This window comes from Carcharodon carcharias, chromosome 31, assembly GCF_017639515.1.
Source record: "Carcharodon carcharias isolate sCarCar2 chromosome 31, sCarCar2.pri, whole genome shotgun sequence".
NCBI classification, from domain to species: domain Eukaryota; kingdom Metazoa; phylum Chordata; class Chondrichthyes; order Lamniformes; family Lamnidae; genus Carcharodon; species Carcharodon carcharias.
Genome location: NC_054497.1, coordinates 24,637,075 through 24,656,861, shown reverse-complemented (window position 1 = coordinate 24,656,861; position 19,787 = coordinate 24,637,075). Strand labels below are relative to the sequence as shown.

The 19,787-nt window shown below is 41.7% G+C and overlaps 1 protein-coding gene across 4 annotated transcripts in view; it reads right to left on the bottom strand.

The window, feature by feature from the left end:
• tom1 (target of myb1 membrane trafficking protein) overlaps positions 1–19,787 on the bottom strand; it is a 119,745-nt gene that overhangs the window by 13,682 nt on the left and 86,276 nt on the right. For 2 of the 4 annotated variants that reach the window (XM_041177779.1, XM_041177780.1), the window contains exons 12-13: positions 9,016–9,091; positions 3,555–3,620 (exon numbers count right to left, since the gene is read on the bottom strand). In XM_041177779.1, the coding sequence (XP_041033713.1) occupies positions 3,555–3,620; positions 9,016–9,091 (142 nt within the window). The remainder of the gene's footprint in view (positions 1–3,554; positions 3,621–9,015; positions 9,092–19,787) is intronic. The other 2 variants (XM_041177781.1, XM_041177782.1) reach the window with 1 other exon arrangement.

The following is a 19,787-nucleotide window of genomic DNA, read 5'->3' as shown; positions in this document are numbered from 1 at the left end:
CTTATCACCCACCTCGCTCTCACATACACACGCACAGGTGCATGCGCTCGCACTCTGTCACATATACACCTGCGACTATCTTCACACGCGCGCACTCCCTCTCCCTCACACACGCTCCCACCCACACTCCCGCCCTCATCCCCGCACCCCCGCCCCCTCGCCCGCCCACGCCCTCACCCCCGCCCCCCTCACTCCCGCACTCTCCCGCACACTCCCGCCCTCCCGCCCTCCCCCGCACTCTCGCCCACTCCCGCCCTCACCCGCACTCTCGCCCACTCCCGCCCTCACCCGCACTCTCGACCACTCCCGCCCTCACCCGCACTCTCGACCACTCCCGCCCTCACCCGCACTCTCGACCACTCCCGCCCTCACCCGCACTCTCGCCCACTCCCGCCCTCACCCGCACTCTCGCCCACTCCCGCCCTCACCCGCACTCTCGCCCACTCCCGCCCTCACCCGCACTCTCGCCCACTCCCGCCCTCACCCGCACTCTCGCCCACTCCCGCCCTCACCCGCACTCACGCCCACTCCCGCCCTCACTCGCACACTCCCGCCCTCACCCGCACTCTCGCACACTCCCGCCCTCACCCGCACTCTCGCACACTCCCGCCCTCACCCGCACTCTCGCACACTCCCGCCCTCACCCGCACTCTCGCACACTCCCGCCCTCACCCGCACTCTCGCACACTCCCGCCCTCACCCACACTCTCGCACACTCCCGCCCTCACCCGCACTCTCGCACACTCCCGCCCTCACCCGCACTCTCGCACACTCCCGCCCTCACCCGCACTCTCGCACACTCCCGCCCTCACCCGCACTCTCGCACACTCCCGCCCTCACCCGCACTCTCGCACACTCCCGCCCTCACCCGCACTCTCGCACACTCCCGCCCTCACCCGCACTCTCGCACACTCCCGCCCTCACCCGCACTCTCGCACACTCCCGCCCTCACCCGCACTCTCGCACACTCCCGCCCTCACCCGCACTCTCGCACACTCCCGCCCTCACCTGCACTCTCGCACACTCCCGCCCTCACCCGCACTCTCGCACACTCCCGCCCTCACCCGCACTCTTGCACACTCCCGCCCTCACAGCAGCCCAGGGGCGGGATGGGAGACCAGACGCAGCTGAGCCAGGGCACTAGGAGCCACAGAAGCTTCAAAGTGTCTTTATCTTCAAATACTCGCAGTTGCTGGTGTTCGCTGCTCCTCCAATCACAGCCTGTTTCATGTTTGATGCTGATATGCTCACTATTGAGCAGCAAAGGTGGGAGAAAAACAGGTTGTAATTGGAGGAGCAGACCCTTGAAGAAATCTTCAAACACACTGAGCCATCTTACCATTTTTCAACAATCATTCCAGGAGCCACATGGAGGGGCTACATGGGCTGCATGTAGAACAAGCCTGTTCTAGACCAAATAACCAGCTGCACATTATGGCAACACAATCAGTCACAGAGTTGTGCTTATGCCCTGGCACGCAAAACAGCCAACACTCAGTCATTTAAAAATATCATTGTAAGTGATTATTTCTTTTTTGCACTGGTCAACGTAAGAATACAAAACCCTCAGGCTAAGTATGGGACAGTTTGAAAAAGTAATGTACCCTCAATTCTGATCCAACCCTGTACTTCAGAAGCAGCAATGGTAGACTTGATGTGGTGAATATCCAAGTGCCAAGCAGTATAACATTTCTGGCTATTCTATGCTGTGGATCCATGGCCTTCAGGATTTGGGCTGAATGACCTCAACTCTAGTCACAAAGGACCTGGAAGGGACTGTCATCCTGTGGTCAGAGAGCTTTGAATAGAGACTGAAAGTGAATATGGACCCATTTAAAAATAGTCTTGCCCACCACTGATGCCATCTCAAAAGCTTCAGGTTGAACACAGTGGTAGTATTTTAAGCTATTCTGGACATTACAAGATTTGAATCAAATTCTTAATAACATTATCTTTTGGCAGCACTGGATGGTCACAATCCTTAAGTGCAGGAATCCTGAAGAAGCAATCAGATGCCAAAAAAGTAAAAGTCCACAGCCAATACATACACTGCTTTGCTTCTAGCAATGGCTCTGATCTCCTTTCATTGAAATCTGAAAATAACTGGTAGAATTGATATGCATCTCGGATTCTGAAAGTTGTTCATATGCATAGCACCTTAGACAATGAGGAAGATTACATTTCAGAAAGGGCAACGGAAAATTAAACATTTCACAATAATTATTTAAAATAATCACAAGTTGAATAGAGCTTTTAACAAATGATTAATAAGTAACAACTCTACAAGATCACCCAACAACATAAATGACCCAGCATTGGAATCAGCAAGTACAGAGGACGACCTGCAATCGCCTCTGCTTCATCAATTGTTTAAGTGAAATAAATGCCTGTTGGAAAACCAAGCTGTTCCCAGTAAAGCAAAGTAGAAACAAGCTTGCTCCAAACACCAAAAACCCAGACAGGTTGGATTGAGAGTTACAATACCCCAGGACACAGACAGTATTGAGGGACTTCCACCAGCCTAGATGTATACAGTTAGCAATACTAATTCTGCCAATAAAATACTTTCATTCTCTGAAGACGAGAAGAATTTTACAAAGAAATCAATCCGACAGGAGGGAGAATTAGGCAAAAGGATTTAGTAACATTTATTCTTCAAAAAAATAAGAATGATAAAGTGACATCTACCAAGTGATTTTTTAAAAACAAACTAAACCAGATTGCTTTAATTGGGCTTTGTTTGATTGTGGGGCGATGCAGGAATGGGGAAGAGGAGGAGAAAGAAAGTTATTCATGGTTCCTATCCCAACTGAGCTATCCAATGACGTTTGGAATTCACCTTTGGAAAGACACCCCTTCCTTGCCTGTCAACAACCTGATAAAATTCAATGGCTCAGATTGCACAGATAGAAAGCGAATAGGTGGCCAGCATCCAAGATATAGTTGGCGGTTGCGGTGGGGGGGGGGTGATTTTCTTGTTTATCTTTCCCAGTCCCTTAACCACCTTTTAATCCTCTATGGAGTTATTTCTTAGGACCTTCCTTTCCAGGCTGAAAAACACATCTCTAAAGATATAAGGGATAAAGAAACAGAAGGATATGCTGATAGGGTGAAGTAGGTTGAGAGGAGGCATATGTGACATATAAACACCAGCATAGACCAAGTGGGCCGAGTAACCTGTTTCTGAGCTGTAAGTACACGTAATTCGTCAGTTGTAGAAATCCAGATTATTTTTTAGGTTAATTCCTAGCAAGGCACCTTTTTTTTTGTATGCGAGGAGAGGAAGGGAATCGAGCAGCAATGTAGGCTTTGCAGTGAGAGTTGGAAGGGCAGGGGACGTACTGGATGGGAGGAGTTTCATCATTCTTAATATTTGGGGAACAGGTTTTTAGCCCCCAAATCCTTTCAATTTGATGTAAAACACAAAGACAACCACTGTGTCATCTCAGGAAAGGTCGTCACCTAACACTGTCTGTGGCATCACCAAACAGCCCACAGGTCAAGGCCCTGAAGGGCAGAAGATGAACCAGCCAGAGAATATGGTGAACTCTCACCAGTCCTTGGTTTAACATCCAGTTGTCTATCTTTCTGTTCGTGTGCTCATTCAATGTATCCTTCATCTATTTCAGAGAAATTATCACTCAATAAAAACAGGTTAAAGCAACTTTAAAAGTCTATACTCAACTCACCTGTGTTTTAAGGACACTGTTTTTCGAGAACCATAGAAAAGTTACAGTGCAGAAAGAGGCCATTCAGCCCATCATGCCTGGGCCAGCCCCCCAAAGAAAAAAAAAAGAAACCAGCCACTCATTTTTAATCCCACTTTCCAGCACTTGGCCTTGCAGGTTACAGCACTTCATGAGTTGAACGTTTCAGCCTCAACCACTAATCCTTGTACTAATCACCTTAAATCTATGCCCCCTGATAATTGACCCCTCAGTTAGGAGAAACAAGTCTTTCCTGTCTACCCTATTTTGGCCTCTCATGATTTTGTACACCTCAATTAGGTCACCCTTCAGCCTCCTCTGTTCTAAGGAAAACAACCCTAGCCTATCCAATCTTTCCTTATAGCTGCAATTTTCAAGCCCTGGCAACACTCTTGTAAATATTCTCTGCACTCACCCCACAGCAATTATGTCCTTCCTATAATGTGGTGACCAGAACTGTACACAAAATTCCAGCTGTGGCCTAACCAGTATTTTATATATTTCCATCATTACACCCCTGCTTTTGCATTCAATACCTCGTCCAATATAGGAAAGCATTACATATGCTTTTTTTAACCACCCATCTTGTCACCTTCAGCGACCTGTGGACATGCACTCCAAGGTTTCTCATTTCCTCAACCCCTCTCAATAACCTTCCATTCATTGAGTATTCCCTTGCTTTGTTCACCCTCCCTAAATGCATTACCATGCACTTTTCTGATTGAATTCCATTTGCCACTTTTCCGCCCAACTCAACCAAACCATTGATATTATTCTGGAGACAACAGCTATCCTCTTCACTATCAACTACACAGCCAATTTTTGTGTCATCTGCAAATTTTCCAATCATGACTCCCACATTTAAGGCCTTTTTTGGGATGCAAGCGTTGCCGGCAAGGCCAGCATTTGTTGCCTATCCTGAACTGCCCTCAAGAATATGGGTGGAGAATCGTGCTCTTTATAAAACTAAAAGTCACCTTTGAGCTATGCAGGTCAGAAGACACAGATCTGTTGAGTTATTTGATTGCAGCAATAGGAGCACTGCAATTCTTGAAGTCTCTGGATAATTGAGGGTAGAGGGAAGAAAATAAAAGCAACCAGTGTTCTTGCTAAACAATAACCTCAACCAAGAGCCTGTGTACATGGATGCCAGGTTAAGGGCAGCATCAAGCTCAGCTGCAATTTTCTCAACAGCTGATAGTTTAATGATATTATTAAGACTCCAGTTTAATGATACTATTAAGACTCCAATGACCACTTGGCCAGCGTATCAGAGGCTAGAATCTCCACTGAAATGGGCCCCTTCAGGAGAGAAGATTGGAAAGTAATTCAAAAATGCTTAAAGAATTTACTATCAACTTGAATGTCCTTGTGCTTTGTTGCCTGTATCCTGACTCACACTAAATCCTTTTCATCCATCACCCCAGTCTTTGCTGACGTACACTGGCTTCCAGTCCAGCAATGCCTTAATTTTAAAATTAATCCTTGCGTTCAAATCCTTCCACAGCTTTGGCCTTCCCTATTGCTGCAACTGTCCCTTCCTCTACAACCCTGAGAGAACTGAGCATTCCTCCTACTCTGGTCTCCTGCGCATCCCCAAGTTCTTTCAACTGTCTCAGCCCTCAGCCCTGGAAATCTCTTCTCCTTTTTGACACCCCTTTAAACCTACCTTCAACTGTCCTAATATCTGTGGGTCAGTGTTAAACTTTGGGCAACAATACTCCTGTGAAACGTCTTGGGAGATTTCACTATGTTGAAGGCGCGATATAAATGTGAAATATTATTGCCGTTTTCTACTACTTGAAAATCTCTGAAGTAGTAAGTGATGGTTTCTTTGTGATATTGATCCCCAGGATGTGAGCGAGAATCAGCAAACTGAACTGTTGAAGGGACCCAAATCATTAAAATACCTGGACCAATGCCTATAATCAATGTTGTCACTAATTCAGCTTCATCCACATTGGTTCTCTCCTCATTCAGTGTTGAGACAAATGTTAAACATCTTACAAAATAATCATCTTTTAAAATTGCTTTAAGTAAGTGCTGACAAGTGCTGTTCTTCGGCCTCTGTTGTAGAGATATAGGGAGATCCAATATCCCCAGTGCCTCACCAGACATTGAATGAGTAGGGCACAAATACATACACCACCTGTTCAGAGTTCATTTGAAATCATCATTTGGATAACTGAATGAGCCCTGACCAAGTGTTGCTTAGCTCCAATTAATTATCTTACAGAAACTTGGAGCTTGGCAAAAGTTTCTCTTTAGGCTGAGTCAGAGGTGTGAATGGAAATTTAAATTGGATGGGAAAATTACTTTCATCTCATTCCTTGGGACCTTTGGAAAGTTAAACAGGCCTCTCTCTTGACCCATCCAAGTGACCTTTTAAGATGCTTACGAATTTCCGAGAATAGTAATGAACAAGAACTGTAGTTATTCTGTAATAATTTCAATTAGTGTTTACTGTAAATGTATCATTAGAGATGGAGGCAGTGCAGCACAGGAAAAGTTTGTATTTATATAGTGCCTTCCACATTCTCAGGATGTCAAAGTGATTCACAATGGTTTACAGGGTGTTATAAAGTTAATGTTAAGTAAATCAATTTTGTACTTTTCACTCCTCACGATCTGCATAAAGTGACATCATTATTGCCAGCTAAAATGGAAATGATGATGGGGAATTTCCCCATCAATTACACTGAGTGATTGGGATTGGTTTTACACACAATTTGTATTATATAAATTATTCTCCACTCGCTGCATTTTCCTGGTGAAATAACCATGCTTTAATGAGGAGACGTTGCTGTAGCTTTTAGGTTATGAGTTCTGTTTTCTGTAGCTAGTAAAGATTTTTCTTAAATAGATTCTGTAGACCATTTGATGTACTGCTCTGTTAACATAGAGGTGTTTGTTTGCAAAATAGACTTGCAAATCCTTCCTCAAGTCCCACCCAACTCAGTGGTTAGCACAGTGGTGTCAATAGACACTGCTCCTTTATCTCTGCTCAAGATCTCATCCATTGCAACTGAAGGACCAGAGGGGAAGTGAAGAAACTAATAAGAAAAGCAAGGAGAGCGCATGAAAAGAGGCTGGTAGCAAACATAAAAGGGAATCCCAAGGTCTTCTATTAGCATGTAAATAATAAAAGGGTGGTAAAAGAAAGAATGGGGCCAATTAGGGACAAAAAAAGGGGGCTTGCATATGGAGGTTGGGTAAATGGTGGAGATATTAAATGAGTACTTTGCATCTTTCTTTACAAAGGAAGAGCTTGTTACCCAGGCCAAGGTGAGAGAGGAGGTAACTGGTACACTAGAAGAACTTACAATTGAGAGGAAAGAGGTATTGGAAAGGCTGTCTTTACTTAAAATAGGCAAGGTACCAGGACTAGATGAGATGCATCCAAGGGTACTGAGCGAAGTGAGTGGAAATTGCAGAGGCACTAGTGATAATCCTCCAGTCTTCCTTAGGCACAGGGAAGGTGTCAGAGGACTAGGGAACTGCAAACGTTACACCCTTGTTCAAAAAGGGTTGCAAGAATAAAGCTGGCAACTACAGGCCGGTCAGTTTGACCTCAGTGGTAGGGAAACTTCTGGAAACTATAGTATCGGATAAAATCAATAATCACTTCGAGAAGTGCAGGATAATTAAGGAAAGCCAGCATGGATTCATCAAGGGAAAATCATGTTTAACTAACTTGGAATTTTTTGAGGAGGTAACAGGGGAAGTTGATAAGGGAGGCTGTTGATATGGTGTATATGGATTTTCAAAAGTTCATTTGATACAGTGCCACTCAACAGACTTGTGAGAAAAATTCTAGGTTATGGAATAAAAGGGAAAGTAAGTACTTGGATAAGAAATTGGCTGAGTGACAGGAAACAGAGAATAGTGATAAATGGTTGCTTTTCAGATTGGAGGAAGGCTTGTAATAGAGTTCCTCAGGGGTCAGTGTTGGGACCCTTGCTCTTCCTGATATATATTAATGACCTACACTGTGGTGTGCAGGGCATGATTTCAAAATTTGCAGATGATACGAAGGTTGGAAAAGTTGTCAACTGAGATGGAGATAGTCTTGAACTTCAAAAGGACATAGACATATTGGTGGATTGGGTAGACAAGTGGCAGATGGAGTTCAATGCGGAGAAGTGTGAGGTGATTCGTTTTGGCAGGAAAGATATGGTGAGACAGAAAAGTAAAGGGAGAGCCTCTAGAGGAGGTACAGGAACAGAGGGACCTTGGTGTATAAGTGCATAGGTAATTGACGATGACAGGGCATGTTGAGAGAGCAGTTATTAAAGCATACAGCATCTTAGGCTTTACTAATAGGGCCATTGAGTACAAGAGTAAGGAGGTCACGGTGAATTTGTATAAGACACTAGTTCGGCCTCATCTGGCGTACTGTGTCCAGTTCCAGGTGCCATACTTAAGAAAGAATGTGAAGGCATTGGAGATGGTGCAGAGATTATTCACAAGAATGATTCCCAGAATGAAGAACTGTAGCTATGAGGATAGATTGAAGAGGTTCGGACCGTTTTCCTTGGAGAAAAGAAGGCTGAGAGGAGGCTTGATAGAGGGAGCCAAGATCCCGAGAGGTAAGGACAGGGTAAATAGTAAGAAACTGTTCCTACTCAAGAGAACATCAAGAACTAGAGGGCACAGTTTCAAAATAATTGGCAAAAGGAGTAAATGTGATGTGAGGAAAAATTTTTTCACCCAGAGGGTGGTTAGAGTCAGGAACAAACTTCCTGAAAGGGTGGTGGAGGCAGGTTCGATCGAGGTATTCAAAAGGGAATTGGATGGCTACCTGAAAAGATAGAATGTTCAAGGTTACAGGGATAAGGCAAGGGAGTGGGCTAGGTGAAATACTCTTTCAGAGAGCCAGTGCAGACTTGATGGGCTGAATGGCCTCCTCCTGCACTGTAAAGATACTGTGAAACACACTGTCTAGGTGCTGAAGCCAGGCCCAAATCCTCCAATCTGTGGCACTGTGTTGGTCCACCAAACCCCACCCCTCCCAGGAACAACTTTATGTAAAAACATTTCAAAAACTTCAAATGCACAAATTTCATCTGTATTTTGAAAATAAAATGGAACTACATGTAAACAACTAATAAGTCTCACTTGTTTGCAAAAAGTATTGAATTTCTTTAAAAAAAATGTTTAATGATTTTGATGAAGTGAAACTCACTTTGCTTCAGCAAATACAAAACTGGACCAAATCCACAAATTAGAGAATAAATCAGTAGAAACTTATGTTCATTATAATATTTCATGAGCTGTGTAGAGGAAATAGATTTGAAGCAACACTCACCGCTCCAGTGTTCTGTTGTCGAGTATCCAACGCTCCTGCCAGTCCTTCAATTGCTTGTGGTTCTTCATATTTTACACTGGAAGAAAACCAACATTCTCTTGTTAGCAATGTGCTTGTTGATTAATTAGTCTCCATAACCAGTCTTAGAGGATGCAACAAATTGAAATGTTGACTGCCGGATTCACTATACCAAGAAGAGGAGGGAAGAAAAATAGCTCATAAATAGCAAGCTGTATCTAAATTCTTATCCTTCCATTCACATCCCTCCATGGCTTTGTCCATCCCCATCACATAACCTCCTCCATTCCCACAAAATCTCTAAAGTCCTCCAATTCTGACCTTTTCTGTACCTCCGATTTTTAAATCAAGTAGTCATTTGGTAGTACAGAACTTGAGTATTGCTGGAATGTCTAAACTTTTTGTCTTGCACTCATCAGGACACTCACAAGGATACCAATATAAGGGGAAGACAACGATTTATACTGAATGTGAAGAGAGTGCTGATTGGTTGGTAAGTTGCCATAGAGAATGCACCACTAATGATGACTGACTTAGCAGTTAACTGCTAAGCATTGTTTGAAATTTAAACCAGACAGCTTGACCCTGATTCCTCAGGGCAATGCCTTGACCAATGAGTCAGCGAATGGCTGTCACTTATTTTGTTTAGCTGAAACAGGCGCAATGTATGTACATGTTCTTCCTGTCTGCAAACAGGGTCCTGTGCATTATTATATGTAGCTTCCAATACGCTACACTGTGAGTCTGACTGACCATCTTAAATTGGTTGTCAACGTAATCCTTAACACATTTGAGGATTATTCAGCAAATGTTGTGCAATCGCGGAATCACATCTAATGTCAGACACTGTGTTTTGGCTGGGTATGGTCTGTACGTTGCCCGTTGCGCATTTTAAATCGCTCCACCATTCATTGTTTGCCTTCAGCCGCTGAAGCCCTAAGCTCTCAAACATCCTCTCAGAACTTCCATCTTTCATTCCTCCTTTAAGACACTTCTTGAATCCTAGCTCCCCATCTGCTCCAATATCTACTTCTCTGGCTCAGTATTAAATTTTGTTTGATAATGTTCTTCCGTAGTGCTTTGGTACGTTTTACTACTTTAAAAGGTGCTACACAAATAAAAATTATTGTTGATGTTTGCGTTTTCCTTGCACATGGTATAGTAACTGTTTCAATCCTTATCATATATTTTTTCCCCCCCCTTTCAATACTTCAACTGAGTCAAAAGGGTATAAATTTCAACTCCTCAGAAGTGTCTGGTTAGGCCGTGCTAATAGGACCTTGTTAGGTAAAGAGCATCAAGAGTTAGAGAACCAAGAGAGGTAGGTGGAGTTGAGGCCACGTTTTTGGCCAGGCTCTTCTAATGAGGTAAAAATGTCCAGTAAACAGCTGAACTTTTATAGACTAAAAGATCTGATTTGATCCTTGGTTTTGTATTGTTGCCCAATCTCAGCCACATTTTATCCCAGTGGCCTCAGTCATTTAAGGAGTAACAAAATAACCTGGTTCCTGCTCTGCTGTGACTGAACATGTTTGGAGAGGGCAGCATTACACTTCGTCTTTCCATTCCTCCACTGGAATACTCCATAGGTTATTGCGGTTAAGGCTTGCACAAATGACTCTTACTCAAATGTCTATTGAACCATACTCCAAGCAACAAGACAATGATTTCAAAATGAAATGGGGAAATGTGGGGTGAAGGGGCTGAAGAGAAGACAGACCACTTGGGTTGCTTCAAAGGTAAATGGTAGTGCAGTTTAAAAAAACCCCAAGAAACAGTAATTACAATTATTAGTCCCCGCCAGTAAATTCAAGTATCACCACCTTACCAACTGAACTGAAAGCTGATCAACTGAAGGCAGCAGCATTATATAACTTTAGTACCTAGAAACAGTACACTTGGCTAATCACGAGGGCACTCTATTCCCTTTCACCCACTGGAAAATACATCCCTGAATAAAACAACATTATTCCTCCACATTCTAATAGAGCAATGAGGCTAAAGCAAGATGCAAAGGCAGCAGGGTATAGGTGAAAAGGCAATTTTAAATATCAATGGTGATTCCATTACTAATTATATGCGATAAATTTATATAAGAGCTTAGGGCATCTGAAGAGAGATTTCGTTTTTCGGTGTTTACTTAAAATATAATTGAAAAACATTTACAGAATACAAGAAAATGCTGATCATTTGGACACATCACACAGTATAGCCAACACAGTAAATGCAATACAGACAGAATAAATAAGTAAAATATTGCAGATGCTGGTAATCCAAAATAAAAACAGGCTCTTTTCACAAAAGAGCATTGTACTTGGTTCAAACTTGTTATGTCAACATGGATCTTAAATATATCAATGAAAAAAGAGACAAGCTGTCAAAACTTTTCATCTTGCACTCATCAGAACAGACGCAAGAATACCAAATTTCAAAGGGAAACATAATTTATATTACATAAGAAAAGGGAGCTGATTGGTTGATTTGATTGTTTTTCCCTTTGAAATTTGGTATTTTTGCATCTGTCTTGAAGAATGCAAGGCGAAAAGCTTAGGCAGCATGTCTTTTTTTCAGCAATGTTCAAGTTCTGATCTTAAATACACACAGATTGCCAATATACAGTATCTTCTGCAGCAATATTCCCTTTCATATAAATTCTTCTACTTAAAAGATTCTTAACAATTTGATGGTTAGCACTTTAAAGTCAAAATCCAAATTATGGCATCATACACACTGGTGACAGAATTGACAGTAAAAGTCAACAGTAAAGAACAAGTAGAATAATGGTAAATCAGACATTTTCTAAGGAAACTATATATTAAATTTTAGATTCGAAAGTAGTTTGTTTTAATCTGAAACAGCGTTTTAATTTCAAGTTACCACTTCATGCAAAATGGATGTTTTATAGCTCACTTTAAGCGAGGTTCCGATGACAGCTTTTGATCATCTGTCCTAACAAACAAGGTGTCTACAATCCCTGTAATTTAGAAGGTTAAGGGGTGATTTGACCAGATATTATGGAGGAGAACAGATAGGGAAGATAGATAGAAACTATTTCCGCTGCATGAGGAATCTAGCACTGAGGCATAACCTAAAATTTAGAGCCCCGACCTTTCAGGAGTGTTGTTAGCAAACACTTCTACGTGCAAAGGTTGGTAAAAGTTTGGAACCTTCTTCTGCAAATGGCAGTAATTAATCATTTATTAATTTTAACCTGAGATTGATGACACCCTTTTGGTTAACAAAAAAATCTAAAGCATATGAGGCAAAGGTGGTATACAGAGTTAAGTTGCAGATCAGCTATGATTTCATTATATGATGGAGCAGATTAGAGGGGATAGATGTTGCTCTGCTGAAGTGCAAGTGGGGAGTTTAATATCTGTACAGGCCATTCAGCTGATCAGCTACTCAGAGCATTTCACCCATTTTATGTTATTTGTACAATGTGTACACATTCAGGAGCAACATGACAATAAAAGTGATACTATACCCCAAGGAGGACCACATGGTCAAGTATCACACTGCTATCCAGTTTCTCCTTTCAAATTTCCAATGCAGAAGGCAAAAAGAAGCTATTAACTCTTGCCAACAAAAAGTTTTAGCAGCACTGTGCAGTAAAAGCTCAAAAGTATGTGAACAAAATGACACCTAATGAAACAAATTTGTATTAAAAAGTTGCCCAAATAAAGGATCAGTTTGCATTTATGCAAAGCCTTTCAGACACTCAGGACGTCCCATGCTGCTTCACAACCAAACAATTTTGTTTCAGCATAGACACTAGACAAACACAGCAGCCAATTTTCGCACAGCAACATTCCATACCCAGCATTTATATAAATTATCAAGTATTCATTTGATGAAATGGGGAAAAGGATCAATGCTGGTCAGGAGAACCAGAAGAAAGAGCCTCAGTTTTAGACCACATCTAAAAGACAGTGTAACTCTCCCTCAGGTCAGTCTAAATGACATACTCAAGCCTTGAAGTGGCTTAAACCCAAGATCTTCCAACTTAAGAGGTGACAGTGCAACAAGTCCAGACTTAAGGCTCTTGACATCATATTCAACACAACATTGAGGTAATTTCAAATCATGTCCTAGACTTTTAAGTACAAGCTCTTTTAAAGTGATACACATCATGGCACAAGAGTCGTATCATAACATTAAATGACACAGCATGTTCCTGAGGTGCTGCACATGAACACAAGGTAAGTCTTCCTTATGTTTACCTTTTACCTTGTCTTTGCTCATTATTAACAAAAACACCTCCAATTTTTTTCCTTTCCAATTTCATTTCCTCTTCTGAATGCCCTAGTGCTGGAACTGATCTGGAGGACATTCCCAAGTAGTTAACTAATCACCCTCCAAGTGTGAGTGAATGCTATTGGCTATTTAACCACAGGGGCAATTACAACTGAGGCCTTTCAGCAGACATTTGATAGGGCTTAGAAATAAGAGTCCTTGCTGACTTTTTACTTGCTATCTGGTAGAGGTGGTAGGAAACCACTGAATGAAGCAAACCACACCTTGAATCATGGAATCTTACAGCACAGCAGTAGGCCCATCATGCCTGTTGACTCGCTGAAGGAGCTAACCAATTAGTTCTGTTCCACCGTGCTCTTTCCTCATAGCCCGCAAATTGTTTCCTTTCAAGTATTAATCCAATTCCCTTTTGGGAAGTTACTACTGAATTTACTTTCTCCTTCCTTCCAAGCAATGTATTCCAAATCACAACTCGCCACTTAAAAAAATCTTCACCTCATTTAAATAAATCAGGTTGATCCATTTAGATAGAGAATAAATCAAAGCATTCCTGGCTTACAGCAAGACAACAGAGTTCAAACCTAATTTGTCATGACACACCTCATGGCTCAATACCCAAGACAGAGCACCCAGTTCAAATGCCTTGCAATAAGATGGGGAGATGGATGATGGATCTGCATGACAAAAAATCAGAAGGAGAAACAGAGGCACTGTGTGCATGTAAAGCAACTTTAGTAGCAGACATGGAATGTCATGCATTACTGCTTCAAGTCCATACATTACAGCTCCCTTTGATCCATTGAACAGTATTGTTGAGCAATTGCTTCAATATTTAAAAACTTTTACTCAGACAAGTCTCAAAAAGAGTCCCAGTAAGTGTGATAGCACAAAGAAACTCTTGGACTGGTCACCACAGCTAAATGAGTAGATTCATAGAATCATAGAATGGTTACAGTACAGAAGGTGGCTGGCCATTTGGTCCATTCTGTCTGTGCCAGTGCTCTGAAAGAGCAACTAAGTTAGTCACACTCCCCCACCATTTCCCCTTGGCACTGCAATTTTTTTCTCTTTCAGATAATTAGCCAATTCCTTTTTGAAAGCCCTGACTGAATCGGTCCCCACCACACTTCTGGACAGTGCAATCCAGACCCTAACCAATTTCTTTCCTCATGTTACTTTTGGTTCTTTTGCCTATCACTTTAAATCCTTGTCCTCTGGTTCTTGACTCTTCTACCAATGGGAACAGTTTCTCTCTAACTAGGCTCCTCATGATTTGAGCACTTTGATCAAATCTCTTCTCAACCTTCCAAGGAGAAGGACGCCTGCTTCTTCATCTATCAATGTCACTGAAACTATTTGTGTAAAACTTTTCGGCACCCTCTCTAGTGCCTTCACACCTTTCCTAAAAGATGGTTGGAGAGTAAGATACATTCCAGGGATTTCTACACCACCTGCCTTGTCCCTCCTTGATTGTCTGGTGGTCACCCATTCCCCCTCTGTCTGGAAACATTTAAACCGCATGGTGACCATGTCCAAAAACTACCCATAAAATTCAACCTTGTAGATGCACAGCACTGATGCCTGCTGCTGCTCAAGTTCCAAAATCCAGAGCTCAAGTTGCTGGAGCTGACAACACTTCTTACACTTCTGGCTGCCCAGGACATGAGAAGCAGAATTGAGATGCCCAGACATGGTTGAGGCAAATACAACGGATGCAGTTACGGAGTAACTAGATAACCATGAAGGAGAAATCAATAAAAACATATGCTGATGGTGTTAGATGAAGAGGGGTGGAAAGAAGCTTGTGAGGAACTTGAATGGTCGACATAGACCAATTGGGCCAAATGGCCCAATTCTGTGCTGTAACTTTTATGTAATTCTGCATAAAACAATAAAAATAAGAACATGCAAACATATTGTCAGGAAGATTATAATAATTTTCAGAATGTTATTGGTATTTGTGAAGTACAGTAAAAGTTGGATGTGTGTGTGTCTGTGCATGCGCCTGTGTGACTTAACAGAATTAAAGGCAGCTGATCTGAAGCTTTGATGTATCAGAAGATAAGCTGGGTTTGAAATTTTAAATAGGTAAACATGGGTAAAGTTTTAGAATGTGAGGTGTAAAGGAAGCATTTGCATTTTTAAATAAACCAGAGTAGTTTGAATTCAAAGAGGGGGATGAAATGTTACACCTAGCCAGAAGAAGTTAAGAAACAGTGTGTTTATTTTTCCCAAAGATTACTGGTAAAATTAGTACTATGATAGATTTTTATTATTAGAGGTAAAGTCCAAAGACATAGTGAAACAATGGAAATTTGCAATCAAAGGGGAAAATATGTATAAAGAAGAAAAGGCAGTGTATAAGGGCAGGCATTTTAAGATCCAACACAAGTGTGAAAAGGCTCCAGCATCTAAGCCTAGAGCTGCTGTTTACAAGGAAGCTGAGAAAAACTCACTTGGAATTTGACTGTTCAGGGTATCGTGTTACTTTGCTTGGGTCTTTTAAAATGTATGTGTTTTACTGTTGCCTTAAAGGAGGTGTAACTGGGAGTTAGACTAACTAGGTGAGCTAGGAGTTATCATTGTAGTAATTTGTAAACCTATGTACATGCTTAAAATCATTTTTTAAATTTAATAAAGATTTAATTTAGTTTTGTAAGAAACCTACGAGACTCAGTGGTCTTATTACTATTGAATTCAAGGCACACATCTCGAAATAAATATAAATTGTAAAATAGTTGTGGCAACTGTTTAAAGTTTCCCTCTGGGATTTGAACAGCTCAGCATTTACTATCCACTGTGCCATAACACTTGTGTACATTGGGAGTTAACAAAAATCTATCCATGCAGAATTTGCTACCGACTTCCTCAAGATGCTAAAATGTTTAAACTTTAATTACTCATTCTGCCCAATTGCACTAGAAAAGTTACAGTTTGGAATTAAATTCTGCATCAATTGTTGTAAACTCACCTAAATAAGTAGTGCAGTAGAACAATTCCAGGATCTCAATCAAAACCATTGCTGCCGTTTTATAAGCTTCAGCCAAGTTTCAAAACTAAAAGTTCTTAAATGAAGTGCTCAACCAAATCCATTTCATCATATCCCAGTCCAATTAAGAGGGATTGGGTTGGGTCTTTGGCGGTCAAACTTTTCGAAAAAGTGGGGATCGGTGAACGGGCCACTGTGAATAATAGCGTCAATGATGAAGAAAAGTGCAACAAGTAACAAACTGATGAGGAAAAATGGTACAAAGGGCTTCAGGTGTTTCAAAAACATCTCCGTCAAAAGCTGAGGACTAAGAACTACTTTGCAACTGGAGAAGTATTTTCACACGACAGGCTCAAAACAAAAATAGAACGCCTGAAAATAGAACACAGTGTACGTACACATGGATTAAATTCAGAGATCTTGCTTTTTTTTTTAAAATGACACCTCCAAATAATTGCATGGGTACATATGATGCTTCACATGCTTTTGCTGTTTAGCAAGGGATCAAATTTTTATTGAGTACTCCAGATCATAGCACAGCGTTCCCTTTCAAGAGATCAATTTCCTTCAAATTAATTTGGCTTTACTACATAAGATAATTTCCTCGCACTCCCTCCATTTAGAGTCCACCCAGCATCAATCCCTATTAAAGAGGCCAGGCATGAAAACTGCTCTCAAGTCACACTCAAGTATTCTATATAAGAGTAGAAATTGAGAGAAGCATAGAAAGAGGAAAAGGCTCCCTTGGGCTGGGGACTTTGCCAAAAATTTGGGGAGACCCCAGGAGTGCAGTCCATCCCATCAGCCTTGTACTGATAGTGGAACCCCACCCAAGATCCACCCCATACCTTCCCTACTCCAAATATCTTTTTTGTAGCCATCCGCCATAATCCTAACTCAACAGCTTTTTGGAGAGAGGGAGTGTTGCATAGTGCTTTCTGACATCACCCCCAGTAGCCTAGATCTAATTTTTAAGGTTCTCCCCTCATGTGGGCTCTACCCATCAGAGGAAATAGTTTCTATCAATTCATTTATCATCTTAAACACCCCAATTAGTTCCTTTAATCCTCCTCTATTCAAGAGAGTGGAAGCTTAGGCTATGCAATCTGTCCTCATAATTCAACCTTCTTGCCCTGGTAAATCTGTGCTGATCAAGGTGCTCAACATGTTAAACAGGATTTGATAGGGTAGATACTGAGAAACTTTTCCCTTGGGGAAATCAGGAACAAGGCGACACCATCTTAAAATTAGAGCTAGGCCATTTAGGAGGGAAATCAAGAGGCAATTTTTTCACACAAAGGGTTGCAGGAGCTGGAATATTTTGCCCCAAAAGGCTGTAAATGCTGTTAACATGCAGAGCAGGCATCTGGTAAAGGAAGAAGCTGCAGCCAGTCTGTTTTCAACATGTGCTGTACTGGGTTTAAGTGCAGTCTACTTTTTCCTTCCATAGTTCCTCCCTCAAACAGTTGGAAACTGGTTCTTATCTATGTGCCCTAGCCTTTCCCCAATTAGTATCAGCTGCTCTTAATCACAACTAAAGCGTGCACTCAATTGTCACAGCATTTGCAACATTAACAAGATTCCCTTCTTTTGTAAAAGAAAAAAAGAACTACATATTTACAGACAAGATTTCAAAAAATACTGCAGAGAAATAAATCTTACACTCGCAAGGCTTGCATCATGAGTCTTCCTTCTTCTAAGACTACCGGGAAGCAATCCTTTTGGTAAAACAGTCAGACAATTGATGGCTTGTATCTACCCAACTGAGGTTGGAGATTTCTTTTTTCTCCAACATGTGTTTCAAACTCGCAATATCAATTCTTAAGCTCATCCCTTTCAAACTTTTTGTGAGTGTACACTATCCCAAAAAGGAATGATTGTCTTCATAACATTCAGTAGGCATGGTTTCTTCATATAGCATTTCCCTTAACGTCTTTGATAAAAGAATGCCATGTCAACTGCCTCAAGTGCAAGAGTTTCAGCAATCAGGGTACTTTTTACTATTCTTATTTTCTTGGCTTCCCAAGCCAAGGAGCAACATTTCTCACTTTCTCCCATTATAAAACCAGCTGTGCTCATCACATAGGTTTTTCATGAGAGGCATCACCAGAAACAATCAATTTTATATTCCTGGGGTCACCCAAAGATGGGAATTTCTGTACACATTTCTCAATTTTGTTTGCCCAAAAAATGTCCTCGACCTTTGTATGTTTCATTATAGTACTCAATTGTAAGACATCAAAACTTGCACTGTGCCTTGTCTGTGTGCCCAGCCAATTCAATTGCCTAACTAGACTTCGCAGCTGCTCCATCTCAGCTTTGGAAGCATCCGCATCTTTTTGTGAGGACCTGACAGAGTTGACTGTGATAGGCTTAACATGTTCTCAGTCAGATTGTTGTCATAAAGTAACATCAGATCCATGTTGCCTTGTTTCCAACCTAATATATTTAAAGGCCCCCAACTTTAACAAAACTGACTTAACTGAAAAATATCATACTGTGGAAGCATTGTTCAAACCACAGACACACTTATTTAACTTCCAAAGTCTTCCTTCTACATCTGTCATCTCCTTAGGAGGCTGGAGAAACACTTCCCTCTGCAGGCAATTCTCCTGCACAAATGCAGCTTTCATGTCCACTGATTTACACTCCCAAGAAAATGTTGCTAAAAAGGGCCAATTTTTAAAAAATTACCTTGCCCATAGAGGGCAAGTCCATTCTGAACTCTATCTCCTAAGCATTCTTCAATACTCCAGGCCACTAACCTAGCTTTGGCCTTAAGTCCCATCCAGTAGGACCTTTTCTATGCAGGCCCATCTATGTGGCTAATGCAGGCTGACCCTGATCTGAAAATACGCCAAACTTTCTGTTTAGCCTCACATTTGGCTTTATCTCCTAATTTGTTGGCAGCTACAAAAATGTCTCGGGTATGAGGGCTTCTGCTTCTATTAGTTTGTTGAGACGATGCTGCATTCTCCATTCCACTGTGACATCTAGTCAGACTATGACCTCTATTCACCTTAAGTTTTTGCAGGCTATTGCTGTTAGATCCCATATACCCAATCTAAGCACATTTCCACTGTAAATAAATGTTTCCTCAACTAGGACTCATCGCTGGACCTAATACTGGAATTCGAGCTATGTTTTCTTATTTTCCATTCTCACACACCATGCTCTCAGTCCATGGCCCTCACTCCTTGCCCATCAACCTGCACATTCAACCAATTTTTATATTTTCCAGTGGATTTCCCTTCCCGCTACTGCTGCATCCAGTTATTCGAATCTTCTGGATGGTACGTCACCCAGGAACCCACTTTGGGCAGTTGGCCTCTACGTAAAATAGCCATTTCTGGTTCATCATGATCAGTTTCTCTACTGGCATCCAACCTATGATCTGTCATATCTTGTCCCTCAGGCCCCTACTCTGCAAAATGTATGAGTATGCAATGCACATGGTGTTTCATCATCTATCATATTTGCAAAGAATTTTTAGCATGCATCACCCATG